The sequence below is a fragment of the Momordica charantia genome (assembly GCF_013281855.1).
Source record: "Momordica charantia cultivar OHB3-1 chromosome 7 unlocalized genomic scaffold, Mcharantia_2.0 BLBB01000007.1, whole genome shotgun sequence".
Classification (NCBI taxonomy): domain Eukaryota; kingdom Viridiplantae; phylum Streptophyta; class Magnoliopsida; order Cucurbitales; family Cucurbitaceae; genus Momordica; species Momordica charantia.
In genome coordinates this window covers 7,800,132-7,817,884 of record NW_028275165.1, presented here as the reverse complement: position 1 = coordinate 7,817,884, position 17,753 = coordinate 7,800,132, and the positions used below count along the sequence as shown (strand labels likewise).

The 17,753-nt window shown below is 42.7% G+C and overlaps 1 protein-coding gene across 1 annotated transcript; it reads right to left on the bottom strand.

The window, feature by feature from the left end:
* Positions 1-3,231: 3,231 nt before the first annotated feature.
* Positions 3,232-7,362, bottom strand: LOC111023798 (RGG repeats nuclear RNA binding protein A). The gene is made up of 7 exons (XM_022301277.2): positions 6,876-7,362; positions 5,347-5,641; positions 5,198-5,263; positions 4,871-5,003; positions 4,459-4,617; positions 4,280-4,333; positions 3,232-3,667 (listed from the first exon to the last, which is right to left on the bottom strand). The coding sequence occupies exons 1-7, from the start codon at positions 7,072-7,074 to the stop codon at positions 3,482-3,484; spliced, it is 1,092 nt and encodes a 363-aa protein (XP_022156969.1). The 5' UTR covers positions 7,075-7,362; the 3' UTR covers positions 3,232-3,481.
* Between the last annotated feature and the right edge of the window lie 10,391 nt (positions 7,363-17,753).

Below are 17,753 nucleotides of genomic sequence, written 5' to 3'. Positions count from 1 at the left end.
AGTAACTCAATCTCAATCCTGAGTGAGTTATGGACTCCTGCCTATAAGGAATCGTCATTTGATTTGTATGGGTGAGAGTGGGTCGCCGACTTAATATTTCTACCATTTTGGGGACGAGACCGAGTGGGGAGTTGGGAACATAACTACATAAGATGGAATTCACTTCTTCCCGACTTTAGGGAAAGTAGATGAGTGTTTCCTTAAATGTTGACTCTGGAACTTGAACAAGGGGCCCCACCCTGTCATTGGCCCTAGAAGAACTTTTGTTTGATGGTTGGACTATAAACAGGTTGTTCATTAGAGGATAGTGGTACTAAAGGAGAAAGAGGTAACTCATGAGTAAAACAAGAACTTGACCCATCTGAAGTTACAAACGCTCATGAAGGATTGACTTAATGTTAATTATCAATATCCATGGACGCAAAACCCACAATTAACGAATGTTGATTATTTTAGTTAATGAATTTAATTATTTAATCTCGTATCATTAGAGCTTCTGATGTGTAGGTCCATTAGGTCCCCGCTAGCTCACAACGGGTAAAACAAGGATCAAGAATTGTGAAAGAATTTAAGGGATTCAACTTATTTAAGAGAATGTAGGTTAATTGTATAAGATACAATTAATATAATGTATATAGATACATCATAAATAAAGTTAATTCTGAATTACATTTATAATTAAACTATATAATATAAGAGTTATATTTGAATAAGGTTCAGAAAATGATTAATATGAATCCAATTCATATTAAAATTATTGGTTAAAATTAATGTGAATCTCATTCACATTAAAACTATATGTTATGAGAGAGATATACGTTTGAATATGATTCAAATAAATCTTTAATTAAATATATGATATTTAATTATTATTAATTAATTCGTTTAATAATTGATTAATTAATTAATTAATTAATTTTAATTTAATTAAATAACCCACCCCCTTACAAAAAGTGGGAAGTTGGTGGGTGGGGAGGTTGTGTCCTCCCCACTCCTCTCCCTCAATGGGAGTAGTGATCAATTTTGTTCAGAGGTTGAACACTCTCTCTCAAATAGCTCTCTCACGAAAACCAAATTCCTTCAGTTTCAAAAGAAGGTTCCCACAAATCGATTCTTGCCAAGAGAATAGGAGGGAAGACTTTTTTGGTGGGTTGGGCTATTGTTGAAGAACGGTCTTCAAAGGTAGTGTATCTTTCCTTTTGTTGCTTATTTGTTTTTCTTTGTAGTTTTTCCTAAAACAAATCGAAGCACAAGTGTTCACGCGCTTCCACTGTGGAATTTGATCCTTTCAGCTAGCAAACTACAGCGATCGTCTTTGCAGGATTCAACGACTAACCTCGGTAGAAAAGCAACCTCCAACTACTCAGATCGGGCAGAACTCTTAGATACTTGCTCTCAACATAAACAATAACAACAACTCAAAAGAAGAGATAATTCTTATGAGATAAGGAGAAACTCAAATGAGAAAGCTTGATCTCAAACGAGGAAATCAACAACATAACTTCACACATATATATATAGTTGTACAAATATGTAACCTCTCACATATGTAACCTTTTTACACATGTAACTTTAACAAAGATTAAGAAACAACTCTTTATTTAAACATATAACTTCAATTTTAATAAAATTAATAAACATGACAAAAGAAATAAATATGGAATTTGTTACAAAATATAAAATAAATTTCAAATTCTTAATATAAGAATTTAATTTTTGGATGTTAAATTCGTATACTCAACGGTTTTTCCACTTTCTTTCACATATTAAAAATCCAACAGTTTGTTCACATCAATCCGAGCTCCGACTCTCGTGATCTCTCCAGCATCTTCAATTATCGTCCATTTCAACACGTTCGAACTTTGCAATCCAATTTTCTAGCATTGTTGCCATATTTCTCGAAAATCCTACCATTGAGAGGTCGTGAAAGGGGGGGTGCAAACTTTAGCCTTAGAGAATAATATGAAAATTTCGGCAAAGTATCCTTTGAAAATTATATCCATTTAACACTTAATTTCCAACACTGCCTCATCACACACTAAACAAGTTCTAATTTCTTGAAATGTTGTTATAAATTTGTTAGATTGCATTTGGCTATTATAAATTTTGAATAATTATTATTTCACAATATTATATAATTTATAATATATTATATTATACATGTTCTAATTTTAACAAAAAATAAAATGAATTTATGATATATTTTTATCATTTTTTAATGTAATTCTGCATTTTAAAGTTTTAGTGTTATTTTTAAAATTTCCACTATTTTAATTACAAAATCAAAAAAATAGTTTTAAAAAACAAATCCCCTAAATAAATCAGTAAATCTAAAAATAATAAATAGAATCTGAATTTTAGATTGATATAGTTTGAGCTTGTTAAAAAATAGTTTAAGTAAATAAAAGTTTGTATAACTTCTCTTTAAATAGTGCAAAAGAATGGCCGTGTGTGTCAAATCAAGCATAGTTCAAGATAAGATACCTATTACCATTCAAAAAATTGATAGTTCAATCTCCCACCTTCCATTGTTAAACTCCAAGAAAGAGCTATACAAACTTAAGTTACACAGTAGAAGAATAGTGAGCATCTCCAAACCTATTGGAAAAATATGATTTTGTACAAGACCCGAAGTTAAAAATAATAATTAAAATTAAATTAAAACCTATTTGGTTTGATCTCCATCATCAGTAACTGATTAAAAATTTTTAATTTGAAAACTAGATTTGATAGTAAGGATCTTGAAAATTGTATCCTATTATAAAAAGGTATGGTTCTAAAGTGGTTGTGATGATAAGCACTTATGACCGCAAATGTGATTTTCCATGCAATTATATTATATGACAAAACCAATGGTCAAACTTGTAAGACTATTTGCCCAAGAAAATTTCCAAAATCAAAATTATTTAAGAATGCTGTGGGACGATAAAATAAAATAATATATCACTTGATGATGTAATTATAAATAAAAGCAGGCAAGTCTTATTCCTTGTTGCAATCGAATGTCTCCAACTGACCGACCGGGTTACTTTCTCTAAAAACAAGTTGGATATATGTAATCTTCGAGTCGATCTCGAACTGATTCCCTAACACCAAGTTTCACCCCAACTCAAAGCCAACTATTCTAATGCAACACTATAATCTTGAAATGAGGAAGATCAATGGTATTTATCCTCCTATTTGAGAATTCCAAAGCAAGGAGAACAAAAGAGGAAGAAAAAGACAATATGCTATAGGGTAAATGTCATAGATAAATGGGAAAATAGTTTGATATGGCACGTCTGAAAACACAGAATGGAAAATGGACAAGGAAAAATACAAGGCTTTGACAATTTACATTTAAACAAATAAACTTATCTTTTTTCTGATACAGGGAAGGAAAATTCTATTATTCTAGTCAACTTCTTGCCCCACATCACCAAATAGAAATATGCGCCCAAAACCAGAAAACATACCTTTTGAGGGCAATTTATTCAGAAACTCACTTCGCACCTCCTAAGGTAGGGAACTGCCCCGGGTCCTCGATCGATGGGGCGGCAACATTGCTGCTCATTGAGCTGCCAACATAACCTCCCCTTGAACCACGGCCTCGGCCCCTACCCCGGCCACCTGGAGTGTAGTGCCTCTCTCCTTCGGCAGGCTTCAAGAACTCATTAATACTCAGAGACTAAAAAACATAAAAGAAAACAACAGAAAGATCGTTAGTTTAACCTTGTCACAATATATATTTCTCCTAAATTAAGAAAATTACTATCCTATTCAATCTATAGACATAATGTAGGAGACGAATGGAAAGATTATTTTAATAAACAACCGATCTGTAAAACGCTTACAAATCAACTCAGTTCTTCATTCAAAGTCTTAATTTTTCAAAATCTGTTCCAAACAGAAGAAGGCATCCGAAAAGTCATTCAAAGTAAACAATGCCGCAGGAAAACCCTTTTTTTTTAATAACTGGAAGTCGGAGATTTGCTCCCCTATACCCAAGGGCACCTGTGCTTGCCCTAAGGTTCGGATCCAGGAGACATCAAGGGTTTTTGGTATTAAGCTCACTAGAAGATTCGAACTTGAAACCTCTAAGCCAGACCAAGAGACCCAAATCCCTTGCCAACTGGGCTACCCTTGGAGCTAAGAAAACCCGTTTGAATTTCTTAAAGGAATAGATTACAAATAGAAACAATAAAAAGCATTGCAATAGTGCCTTTTTTACCACTTCCTTTTTCTAAGAAACAAAAATTTCATAATAAAAAAGGAGGAGGAAATATAAATGAGGTAGTACCTTCTTAGTTCTCTCCGTATCTGTAATTTCTTTTCGCTTATCCTTATCAGATCCCTAAAAGGGGAACAAATGAAGATGGAACAGGCAAGTCAAGTCCAAATTTGATGTAACACCAAAAGGCAAAGGGTCATCAGATCAACAGATAATTTTAACTCTGAAAGAAGATTGAGTAGGTGTACCAATTTAATAAAAATGTCATTGTTGTCCTTTTTGCTTGAAATTTGTTGCATGGATGCAAATTCTTTAGCATCCACCTTCCTTTCCTCAGTAGTTTTCAGAGCCAGAAGGGCCTTCCTTTTCTCCTCCCTCAATTTTTCATACTCCTCCAGAGTCATTTCCTGCATCAGGGAAAAAAGAGTAGATAGTAGATTAAAGATCAAGTCAAACAGTATAATTAAGTTCACAATCCAAGCCCATCAACTTAGTCAAATTTACAACTCTGATTTGTAAATTGAATGTGCATTTAATTTGTTTGATACTCAAAAGCAAAAACACAAATTGCTTGCTCAAACAACAAGAAAAACCAATGACAAGTGAAATGGTAGCCTGCAGGTTTAAGTGAAATCTACCATTAAATTAGAAGATACTAACCTTATCTTCTGGTTCTTTTTCCTCCGATTCTTTAGCAGAGTTCTCTGTGTTGACACCTGCAGTATCATCCTCATGAACTGGCTTCTCATCACCTACCTTCTTCTCAGTTTCATTTACAACTTCCTCTGCTACCCTGTATGCAAAATAACAATGTTAAAGTACATCCTATTGTTAAGGAGAAAAAAATAACCTTATTAGCGCACAAGAGTTTACAAATGCATAAAAAATTCCACCGACCCTTCCACAGAAAGGAAAAAAAAAAGAAAGGAATAAGGAAAAAAACCACCCACAACAACAATAACATCCAGATGACACACATGTACTTACTCAGAAAATTCATCATTTTGCCTTCCCCAGTTGCCACGCCCAGCCCCTTCACGTTTGAATTCATTTCTAGGCATAAAACAGGTTGCAAATATCAAAACAGAGTAGAACGGAGCAGAATTGAGTAAATTGGTTTTACAAAAATCACACACCCACGCCCAGTTCCACTGTGGCGTTCAAATCCACCACGAGGGTACTCCCCATCTGCAACCTCTCCATTGTTGAAACCACCACGACGCCCACCACGTCCACGAGGTCCACCATATCCATGCCTTTCAGTTGTCCTTCCAGTCTCTCCATCTTCAGGGGGACTACTAAATGAGTAGTCATTACTGGCAGAGTCACGATTGAAGCCACCACTGCTACGGCCTCGTCCATATCCACGTCCCCCTCCACCACGCCGACTGCCACGCCCTCCACGACCACCATCATTCTTTGCTTCCCTTACTACTCAAAGTATGAACAACATTCTCTCAGTTACTCAATGGATAATTCATACCAATTGGGGGATCACTCATGAGAACCCAATAGAATAAGAAATAGTAGGTCAAAAAATTATGATGTAACATTGTGACAAAATGGTTTTTTTTCAAAGAAACAATTTTTTCATTGATGGATGAAAAGATACAAAGGAAACAACCTCCAAAAGGAGAAAGAGAAATAATCAAGAACCAACAAAAGAAAGTGGGCTAAAACTACATAAGAATAATTTTGTCATTTTGGTGACAAAATAATTAGAAAGAAAAACTATGTTCAACAAAAGAATAAAAAATTGAATGCAGACTTCCAGGTTCCTTATCAAGATTCAGGAATATTCAAGAATGCAATAATGGGACCAACCAATTCTGTACAACATTCCACAATTCGGATAAATATGCAAATATTGTCTTCATGCAATTAAGCTTTATCACGCATCTCCAACACTTGGTTCTCCAACTCATGATTTCTTTACAAAACATGGAATTTTCGCACCAAAAAGTTATAAGAATTCTAATAGCATCAATTATTCTCCGAGGAAAATATTGAAACCCACTATCTTCCATTGAGAAACTAATGCAAAAGACAACAAATCAAGAACCAATCATAACATTCCAATCCAACTTGTAAATAATTATCAACAAATTCAAATTCTATGTGATCACCATTGAGCATGCACAAACAAACATAGCATAATAAGAAAACTTACATCTAAAAAATAAATAAATAACTGAGAAATGCAAAAAGAAATTTCTCGAATCAGTTTAGTTATAAAACCATATCCGCATTGCTGACACTCAGATTTCCTCCAAAAATACAAGCATTGATACTCTCACTTCATTAATGTTCCAAACATGGCAGCCTAGCCTAGCAAACAAGCCACTGAATATTATCTGAATTACAAATAAATTTGAAATCCAAAGCCTTGGATTGTGTAAATACAGAATACGACCGAGCCGGCTATTGATACAACGAACCTTTAGCAGATAAAAGTAATCATAATTTAAAACATTTTGACTGAATTTAAAGCAGTTATCACCCATTACACCTGGGTAAGCAATTGTAACGTTACATAACCAACAACTTGAACGATGTAACCATGAAAGCAAGTGGAGAAACAACTTGATGCAAAGCCAATCTAGACAGGAAGAACAGCGACAAAAAGATGGAATATCAAAATCAAATCCAGATATAACATACATACCAGCCTGCGCAGGTGGAAGAGGCTTGGAAGGAAGATTAGCAGGCTTGTTGTGTTTAGGTGCGGCAGGCGCTTGTTTGGCGAGACCATGATCGGACCCTTTCTTAAGCGGCGGCGGCGCCACCTGCTTAGCCGCAATTAGCTGCGATGGGTCCTCGGCGTCATCATCTCCCAACAAATCAAAGGGATTCATGGTCGCCATTTCCGAACTATCTTAAACCAATAATACCCGAAAAGCTCAAAGTAAAATCCTCTCCGCGAAAGGCGACCACGAAACCCTACCTTAACAAGAACTCCATGAATCTGTAACCCAAAGATGGAACGGATCTGTAGAAAACAAAATCGGGTTAATGGTAGAAATTGAAAACAGAGTTATGAATTGATAGAGGAAAAACCCTAGCCGCAATGGCCGAGTGACGAATGGGACTGTAAGATCGAAAAATGGAATGAGAGAGAGAAACTACTCTAAAACTAAAACGCTCAATATTTCTTTTTTCTTTTTTTGCCCTTTTTAATCTATTTTTATAAATAAGAATGTACCTTTATATATTTTTTATTTTTATAATCTGGAATCATTGTTGGGTAGCTTGCACTCACTTAACCCTCGAGAGACCTCTAAATCTATGTGACTATGAGACCCAAAATTGTTGCCAATGAGACACCGTTTGGAGGTAGAATGTATCTTAATAATTGTAAGTGCAATGATAGAAATTTGAATTTTCAACACAAGGGAGATTAATGATATTTTAATGGTTTGTTCGAGTGTTTATTTATCTATACTATTGTTTATGCAAGGATATGCACAACAGTGTATTTCTGATTGCAGCTCGAACTCGGCCTTCTGACCGATCTGAATACTTGGGCAGACCTGCACAAAAAGGTGAGCATTCCGACGATCAAGTCAGTATAGGTCGGATTCCCAGTTTAGTTCGAGGTCAGAAATCATCGTACCTGATCGTGGAGTGAGGTCCTCTACTTATGGGTGGTAGTCCCGCTAATCTCGCGACGGTTACACCCGGTAATCTCGGGACCGTCGGTTACACCCGGTAATCTCGAGACCGACGGTTACATCCGATAATCACGCCGCTGACAGTAGCTCACATCGGCCCCCACCGAGCTTCCCGGTAGATCGGACCTTGGCCAGGTTCACCTCGGCCCTCATACTTAGCGTCTGTCAACGCTAGTGGTGGTGATCTCGGTGGTCCAAGCTGGGGCATGACTCATGGGTCACCTCGGAGCACCAATGGCTGTCCTCCATGTGTCCAGGGTATTCTTTCCCCCAAACATTGGCCCCCTCTCCGTTTGGTCCGATCTCGACCTGGCGGAGAAGTTCATTCGATTTGCTTCGGACACGTGGCGACTTCCCATTCGTGGGAAAACATCACTGTTGCGGTGCATTTATCGTCGGAATATTCAAATATTCCGACGCTTCGGATTTTCGGGAGGATCCCAGCCGCTCGTTGATTACACGTGTACGGTGGGGAAATTTTTCCGATGAGTTATAAATACCCCCAATCCTTCAGGTCATACCTTACGTTTCCTGAATTCTTGGAGTTCGATCTGAAGGCAGCTCGAACCCTCGGTAGGTCGGTCTCTTCCCTCACTTTCTCTTTCGAACGCAGTTGCCATGTCGTCCTTTTTTAGCAGCGACTTAGGATCCGATGAGGATTTAGCTCGTAGGTTGGAGTCCGAGCTCGAGGAGATAGAAAATTTTAGGTTCTCCGATGACGGGGAGGATAGTGATGCCTCCACCTCGGGTCAGGGTTTGGAATACCCTTCTAGGATACCTGAGCACTACCTCGGATCCCTTCGTAGGGGGTTCGCTATCCCTGAGAACATCCTCCTTAGGATTCCGGAGGAGGGGGAGAGAGCTGACAATCCTCCAGAGGGATGGGTCACTCTCTACTTCAAAATGTTTGAGTACGGCCTCAGGCTTCCCCTTCACCCTTTTGTCCAAGAATTTCTCTTCCGAACTGGGTTGGCTCCGGCTCAAGTGGCCCCCAATGGGTGGGGTGTCATTTTCGTTTTGGCCATCCTTTTTTGGCTACGAGCTCGGGATAGTGAAGAGGTCGAGCTGTTGTACGTAGACCAGCTCCTCGCGTGCTTCGAAGCGAAAAGGATAGCTAAGAAGCCTGGTCGGTTCTATATGTGCCCAAGGAAAGGCGCAGGCGGTATAGTTAAGGGGCCGACCTCCATCAAAGGATGGGTGAGGAAGTGGTTCTACGCTTCCGGGGAATGGCTTGCAAAGGACGAGTCGGGTCGTTCCTTCTTTGACGTTCCCACTAGGTTTGGGAACCTAGGTACGGAGTAGCTCTTACTTTTTGTGATAACTTTCTTTCTTGTTATTCAGGTCTGACTCGGATTTTGTCTTTGTGCAGTTTCAATCCGACCAGTCCCCGAGCTTACGCAAGCCTTCTTCGACACGTTGAAATATTACAAGGAGCATTTTCCGAGGGGTAGGAAGGTCGGAACCTTGGTTACCGACAAGCTGCTGCTTGAGTCCGGGCTGCTAGATTACAACCCTGCAGTTCGTCCCATTGAATCCTCAAGGCCGAACTCCGAACTTGGTATGCCGAGCTTGCTCCCCCCCTTTTTCCTCTAACTTTGTGTTGACTCCTGTTTTTGTTTTGCAGCCATGGTTTGCGGATTTGCAAGCAACGTGAAACGCAAGTCCAAAGGCTGAGCCCATGCTCTTGAGGCCGCCCAGAGTTCGGAACCTGCCACTCCTGCTGTGGCAGGGCCAGCCTCGGAAGATCCAGCCCCAGTGATCGAGCTAGAGTCTTCTGGGGGTCCTAAGTCCATAACTGTTCTTCATATTGCACCTCGTACCCTCAGGTTCAAAGGCTTGATCATTCTGAACTTTTCACATCGCCCCATTGCCTTGAAGGTTTGAATTTTAAGTTCACCAACGGTTTTGGCATCGCACCTCGTACCCTTAGGTTTTGGAGGATTGAATTTTAACCGACTGCTGGAATGTGATCGTGTGGGAGTCCGTGGCCCCCATTTAATTTCTGGTCGAACTCGGAATCATGAAATTAAATCATCACACTTATTCCGATCATAATTCTTTTGAAACAGTTTTTACAGATCCATTGAAAACCATTTTGGCATTTCAAGGATAATAACGCTTCAGGTGCTCCGAGGTTCCACGGGTGCGCGAGGACGTCTCCTTTCAGATCGGCCAATATGTACGTCCCAGGTCGGACTATTCCCTTGACCTCAAACGGCCCCTCCCAGGTCGGGTCAAGGGCACCCACATGGGTTTGGACCTTCCTTAAGACCAGATGTCCGACTTGGAAGTTCCGAGGTAGAACGCGGGCGTTGTAGTGTCTGGTCATTCTGCCCTGATATTCTGCCAGGCGTAGCTGGGCCATTGCTCTTCTTTCTTCCAACAAGTCGAGGTTGAGGAGCAGCTCTTCCTCATTTGTTGTAGGCTCGTAATGCTCTACTCTGTCAGATGGCATGCCGATCTCAACCGGGACTACAGCTTCGGAGCCGAAGGCCAGGGAGAACGGGGTCTCACCCGTCGATTCTCTTTGGGTGGTCCGGTACGACCATAGAACCTCTGGTAGCTCCTCGGCCCACCTGCCTTTCTTGGAGTCCAGTCTAAGTTTGATGTCTCGCTTGATGATCTTGTTGACTGCCTCCACCTGCCAATTTGCTTGCGGATGTGCGGGGGACGAGCTAAGGTGACTTATGCCAAGCTTGCTGCAAAAGTCGTTGAACTTTGCGTTGTCAAACTGTTTCCCATTATCTGTCGCAATGGCCTTCGGTATACCAAAGCGACATACGATATTTGTCCATACAAAGGACGTGACTCTGGATTCCGTTATGTGGGGGAGTGCCTCGGCCTCGGCCCACTTTGTGAAGTAGTCCACAGCAACCACAGCGAACTTGGTCTGGCCTTTGCCCAAAGGGAAAGGACCAATGATATCTACCCCCCACTGCGCGAATGGCCACGGGGCCGAGATAGGGGTGAGCAGCTCGGGAGGTTGGTGGATTATGTTTCCGTAGCGTTGGCAATTGTCGCAAGTTCGAACGAACTTCTTGGCGTCCTGGTTGAGGGTCGACCAATAGTATCCTTGTCGGATCACTTTGGCTGACAGCGACCGGGCGCCTGAGTGATTGCCGCACACTCCTTCGTGGATTTCTCTAAGGACGTATAGGCCCTCTTCAAGGGTTAGACATTTCAATAGAGGCAGGGAAAAGCCGCGTCGGTACAACGCTCCACCTCGGACCACGAACCGAGCTGCTTGCCTTGCCAACCTTCTGCGCTCCTTGGGGTCTTGTGGTGAATTGCCCCTAATGAAGTCCACAATCGGGTCCATCCATGAGGACTCTGGAGCGTCGATCTCCATCAGATCTGGCTCTGAGATCGAGGGATTACCTAAGATCTCGACGGGGACCGACCTTGCCAGGTCGGTCTCGTACGCTGATGCTAACTTGGCCAAGGCGTCGGCATTAGAATTTTCTGCTCGGGGAACCCGGCTTACCTCGTAAGTTCGAAATTGGGCGAGGTACGATCTGGCCTTGCCCAAATACTTCCCCATTCGGGATTCCCTGGCTTGGTACTCTTCCGTGATCTGGTTCACAACCAGCTGGGAGTCGCTGAAGATCTTAACACAAGAGGCCCCCAATGCTCTGGCGATTCGTAGACCGGCAATAAATGCTTCATACTCAGCCTCGTTATTGGAAGTCCGGAAGCCGAACCTCAAGGCATACTCAAATCGCTCGTCTCCTGGTCCGAGCAAGAGAACCCCGGACCCGCACCCCTTCTCATTGGAGGATCCGTCGACATAGATTGTCCACGGTAGGTCGGACTCGCCAGGCTCGGAAGGTGGTGTGAGCTCGGCTATGAAGTCTGCCACTGCTTGCCCTTTCAACGCAGCTCTGGGTTCGAACTGGATGTCGTACTCACTTAGCTCCATTGCCCACTTCATCAGGCGTCCAGAAGCTTCTGGCTTATGGAAGATGTTTTTTAGGGGCAAGTTAGTGAGCACCACCACAGTATGGGCTTGGAAGTATGGTCTAAGCCGTCGGGCCGAGGTGACTAAAGCGAGAGCCAACTTTTCCATCTGAGGGTATTTAGTCTCGGCTTCGGTCATAGCCTTGCTTGTGTAGTAGACCGGGTTTTTCCGCGCTTCCTCTTGCCTGATTAGGGCCGAGCTGACGGCACTGTCAGACACTGCTAAGTACAACTGGAGCTTGTCCCCTGGCAGGGGCTTGGCGAGCAAAGGTGCCGAACAGAGGTAGCTCTTCAATTGCTGAAATGCTTGTTCGCACTCTTCTGTCCATTCAAACGGCCCTTTCTTTCGTATGACTTTGAAAAAAGGGAGGCACTTATCTGTCGATCTTGAAACAAACCGGTTCAGGGCTGCAATCCTGCCATTGAGGCACTGAAGCTGTTTCAGCGTTTTGGGTGCCTCCATCTCGAGCACGGCTTTAATCTTTTCGGGGTTGGCCTGATGATTCACCATGAAGCCAAGTAATTTTCCCGAAGAGACTCCAAAGGCACATTTAGCTGGGTTGAGCTTCATTTGATATGTCCTTAGAACCTCGAAGGCTTCGGTCAGATTGGAAAGATGCGACTTAGACCGCTTGCTCTTGACGAGCATGTCGTCCACATACACTTCCATATTCCGGCCGATCTGCTTGGCGAACATTTTGTTCACCATTCTCTGGTAGGTCGCTCCTGCGTTCTTTAAACCGAAGGGCATGACCTTGTAGCAGTACAGACCTTGGTCTGTTATGAATGCGGTATGATCTTGATCTGGGACATGCATCTTGATTTGGTTGTACCCAGAGTAGGCATCCATGAAGGTGAGCAGTTCGTGCCCAGCTATGGCGTCCACGAGCTGATCAATCCTCGGCAGTGGGAAGCAATCTTTCGGGCATGCCTTATTTAAGTTCGTAAAGTCTACGCACATTCTCCACTTTCCGTTAGATTTTTTAACTAATACAACATTGGAGAGCCACTCGGGATACGAAATTTCTCTTATGTATTTAGCTTTCAAAAGTTTGCTAACTTCCTCAACAATTACATCACTCCTTTCCTTGTTTATAGGTCTTCTTTTTTGTTTTACAGGTCGGAATGACGGATCTATGCTGAGGCGATGCGTCATAATCTTCGGGTTAATGCCAGGCATATCCTCATGGGACCACGCAAAGACGTCCGAGTTGGATCTGAGGAAGTGGATTAGCTCCTCTCTGTCGGTGGCTCCCAGCTTGGTTCCTATGCTTACCTGCTTCTCGGGACTAAGCAGAGGAACAAGCTCGAGCTCCTCAGTGGGTGCGGCAAACTCCCTCCTCGGCAGGTCGGCCTTGAACTCGAGCGTCCCATCCCTACTGACGAGAGTTTCGAGGGCGCAGACCGATGAGCCTTTGAGTGCGGAGGCATAGCCTACCTCGAAGCGGTCTGTTCTCCTCGGACCGTGCCCACGCCATTGGGGGTGGAATACTTCAAAACTTGATGAAGTGTCGAGGGAATGGCCCGAAATGAGTGGATGATGGGTCTCCCAAAGATGGCGTAATAGGCCGATCTACCGTCAATTACCACGAACTCGGCCATTTGGGTGACCTGAGTTTGGTCCTGCCCAAATGTGACCGGCAAGTCGATGCAACCCTCTGGGATGACCGATTCTCCAGAGAACCCAACCAGCGGTGTCGGGCTTTTCTTCAATTGCGACCTCGTCCATCCCAGGGCGAGGTAGGTCGGTAAGGACAGGATGTTAGCAGATGCGCCTCCGTCTACCAGCATCCTTCTGACCACCACATGATCAATCAAGGGAGCGATCACAAGTGCATCATTGTGGGGCAGGTGGACCTCCTCCAAGTCTGCACTGTCGAAGGTGATTGGGCAGGTCGGCCTCTGCTCCCTCATGATACACACATCGCGCCTGGCTGCACGAGCTAACTCCTTTCTTTTATGTCCGGATTGGCCCCCGCTTGGCCCCCCGAAAATGGTATTGATGACCGCAGGTCGGTCAGTGCGCCGGGGCGGCGTCCTCGAACGCTTCCGCGCTTCCTTTTTCTCTGCCGAGCTGGTCCTAGGCTTTCCCACAAATTTCTTGAAGTAGCCATCTTGAATTAGATCCTCAATTTGGCGCTTCAACTCCCAGCAGTCTGACGTGTTGTGGCCGTGCTCCCGATGGAAGCGGCAATACTTGTCCTTGCTGTGCCTCTCTGGGGCTCCCCGAAGTTTCTCAGGACGTTTGAGTAGTTTTTCCATTCCAGACTCCTCGATGTTCGTTAGGATCTCGGAAATTGAAATCGTGGTCGGGGTGAAGCGTTAGTAAGGTCGGCTCCTGGTGGGTCCGTTCACCGCCCTTCGAAACTCAGCTCGGCCACTGGAGAAAGATCCCTTGTCCTTGGACTTGAGATCCGCCTTTTCATCTTTTCCGCTTCTGCCCCGGCTGATCCCTCGTTCTGGTCGGCCGGTTTTGGTTCGGAGGAGCTCCTGTCCATCGATGACTTTCTTCGCCTTCTGCAGCACTTCGGCGAAGGTGGCCGGGGCCTCCTCTCCAAGCTTCACCGTAGGGCTTCGTCGGCTAGACCGGTGAGAAAGTAGCACATGGCCGAGTCATCAGAGCAGTGTGAGACCTTCAATTGTTCCTCCTGGAACCTGGTGACATATTCCCGCAGCGTCTCACCTTCCTTTTGCCTGATGGTGGCGAGATGGGTCGCTGTCTTTTTGTCATAGTGCCGAGAAGAGAACTGGGCAAGGAACTCCCTTCTCAGCTGAGCGTAGGTCGAGATCGACCTGGCTGGCAGTCTCCGATACCACAAACGCGCGCTGCCAGTAAGCGCGATCTGAAAGGCGCGACATTTGATTGCGTCTGATGCTGCTTGAAAATCCATGAGGCCCTCAAAGACCTCAACATAATTCTTAGGGTCCTTTGACCCATCATAAGGTTTCACAGTTGGAGCTTTGAACTTCGGAGGGATCGATGCTTCCAAAACGTCCGAGGTGAATGGCGATTCTCCCAGGTCGCCATCGTTCAGTGGACCTTCTTTCTGCTCACACTTGGCCTTTAAGGCCTCAACCTGAGCATCGAGCTTGCCCCTCAGCTGGTCAAACTCCTCCCTTGTGATCACCCCTGCAGGAGTTGCTGGGTTGTGAGAGGATTCAGCCTGCTGGTTGGAGCTCCTGTATGAGCGGGATGGTGACTGTCCTTTTCGGAGAGATGAGCCTCTCTTTCTGTCGAGATGCTCACGGAGGTCTCCCCTCTGGCGAGTGTGTCCCTCGCTCTCGTTGTCTTCGGGACGTTCCTCCTCGACTGGGCCGAGGCGGGAACCGCTTTGCTCGCGTACGTCAATGCGCGTTACTCGATTTTCAGATCGGGACCCTGCGCCTGCAGCTAGTATCATTTCGTTATACATTTCCTCCATGGACCGCATTTGTGTGCGCATTGCCTCCATTTCTCTCTGGAGTGCGTCAAAGTTCTCACTTGTTGGAGTCGGGGCTGGACCTCGGACGCCCTTCTTAGAGGTCCCACCTCGGCCACGGGTGGCCTTGGATGTCCTTGGGTACGCAGGTGGTAGAACAGGCGCGGTGATTCGCGCCGACCTGCGGAGGGGTTCTGTTGCTAGGCCGTCGTGACCTTGCCCCTCTACCACTGCTGCTCCGACCTCCCTCTGGTGGGCATCGCTGGCAGCTAGGGTCCTTCGATCTGCCGTATTGGTCGAGTTTGCGGGTTGAACCATTTTCGCTTGCGTGTTGGTTTAAAAGAATTGGGATGACTTAGATTGTCGAATTCCCACAAACGGCGCCAAATGTTTATGCAAGGATATGCACAACAGTGTATTTCTGATTGCAGCTCGAACTCGGCCTCCGGACCGATCTGAATACTTGGGCGGACCTGCACAAAAAGGTGAGCACTCCGACGATCAAGTCAGTATAGGTCGGATTCCCAGTTTAGTTCGAGGTCAGAAATCATCGTACCTGATTGTGGAGTGAGGTCCTCTACTTATGGGTGGTAGTCCCGCTAATCTCGCGACGGTTACACCCGGTAATCTCGGGACCGACGGTTACATCCGATAATCACGCCGCTGACAGTAGCTCACATCGGCCCCCACCGAGCTTCCCGGTAGATCGGACCTTGGCCAGGTTCACCTCGACCCTCATACTTAGCGTCTGTCAACGCTAGTGGTGGTGATCTCGGTGGTCCGAGCTGGGGCATGACTCATGGGTCACCTCGGAGCACCAATGGCTGTCCTCCACGTGTCCAGGGTATTCTTTCTCCCAAACAACTATACTAAAGAGTAATGATTTGTGAAAAACATTTTTAGTCCACAATATCCTTTTAAATTTAACTAAATTACATAAATAATATTTATAGTAATTCACAATCGTACATTGAAAAATATAATTAAATTGATATGTGCATTGAAAATTATAATTAATCTACAATTTTATAACTCAACTGTTTATTTATGATTTTATTAGAGTACCGTTTCAATGACCTTTCTTTTTTTTTATTTATAAAAAACCCTTTCAAATTTTATTAAATTTTGAAATCCAATTTTTCCAATTCTATAAATTGTGGTGAGGAAGAGATAGTTCAGTGTGGTGATTGGTTCTAAATAAGTTTGGTGTGATGTATTTCACCAACAGGATGGAAATCGACGGGAGGAGGCTGAAGTCGCACAAGCAAATTCAATTTCAAAATTGAATTTCTAAAATCCTGACTCCATTGTTTTCATCCTCAAAACATGGTTTCACTGCTCTACAATAAGTCCTCACAAAATTGTTGTTCTCCTTCTTTCTCATACATCGGTTTCGAGTCGAGGCGTGCGGCGACGAGAATGCATGCAGTCGAAGAAAATCAACCCATTCTTTCTCCTAGATTGGTTTCGAGTCGAGGTGTGCGACAACGAGAATTAATGCATGCAATGGAAGAAAATCAACCCAAATTCTATTTGTTTCTCGGTGATGGTTGTGAGAGTGGTAAAATGAGGAAGTAAGCCGAGGCATGCGACGACGAAAATGCATGTAGTTGAAGAAAATCAACCCACACCCTATTTGTTTGTCAGTGATGATCATGAGAGTGGTAAAATGAGGAAGTAAAATTAGGATTTTCAAAATATGTAACATTCTATTTAGAAAAAAAAGAAAGTCCTTCAATAATTTTTTTTAAATAAAAATGTCATTAAAACAATGACATTTGATTTATTTTTAATTATGGGTAAGTTTTTTAGTTTTAAAATACATATGCCAAACTTCTAAAATTGTCATTCAAAATAATAAAATTTACTTTTTAACATATATTTATTCATTGTCCATCATATTTATATTTATATTTATATCTATACTATGTTAAAAAGCATAGATGTTTGAAAAATATTTTTAGACCATATTACCCTTTTTATTGTGTAAAGTTACAAATATATCATTTTTTAGTACATCATCGTGCCGTTTGTGTTTTATGAATCACAAACCTATCATTTTGATTTAACCACCTTTTATTTGTTATTCCTAAAAAATATTCATAATTAATAAATTTAAATATTAATAACAACATTAATTACAAATATACAACAATTATATCAAATTTTTATTTGACATTAAAATCAATTATTCAATATAAGAAATTAAACTAATTACTTTTACCATGGAGAGATGATAGGTTACAAATTTAGTATTTTACCATCGTCATTATTTTTTTGTACAACTATTATCATTAAATTGATAGAATCACTATGAATTCTAATCAATAAATTAACCTTCAGGTGTTGGTGCAGTGACATGAGGTTTAAGATCCATGTTCGAGCCCTTCTGTGTCCAGAAGTCAAAAAAAAAAAAAAAGTTTAAGAGTTCCTAAGATTTATCATAAAAAAAATTATTGCTTTTTTTAAAGCTTACAATAATGTAATAAGAAACAT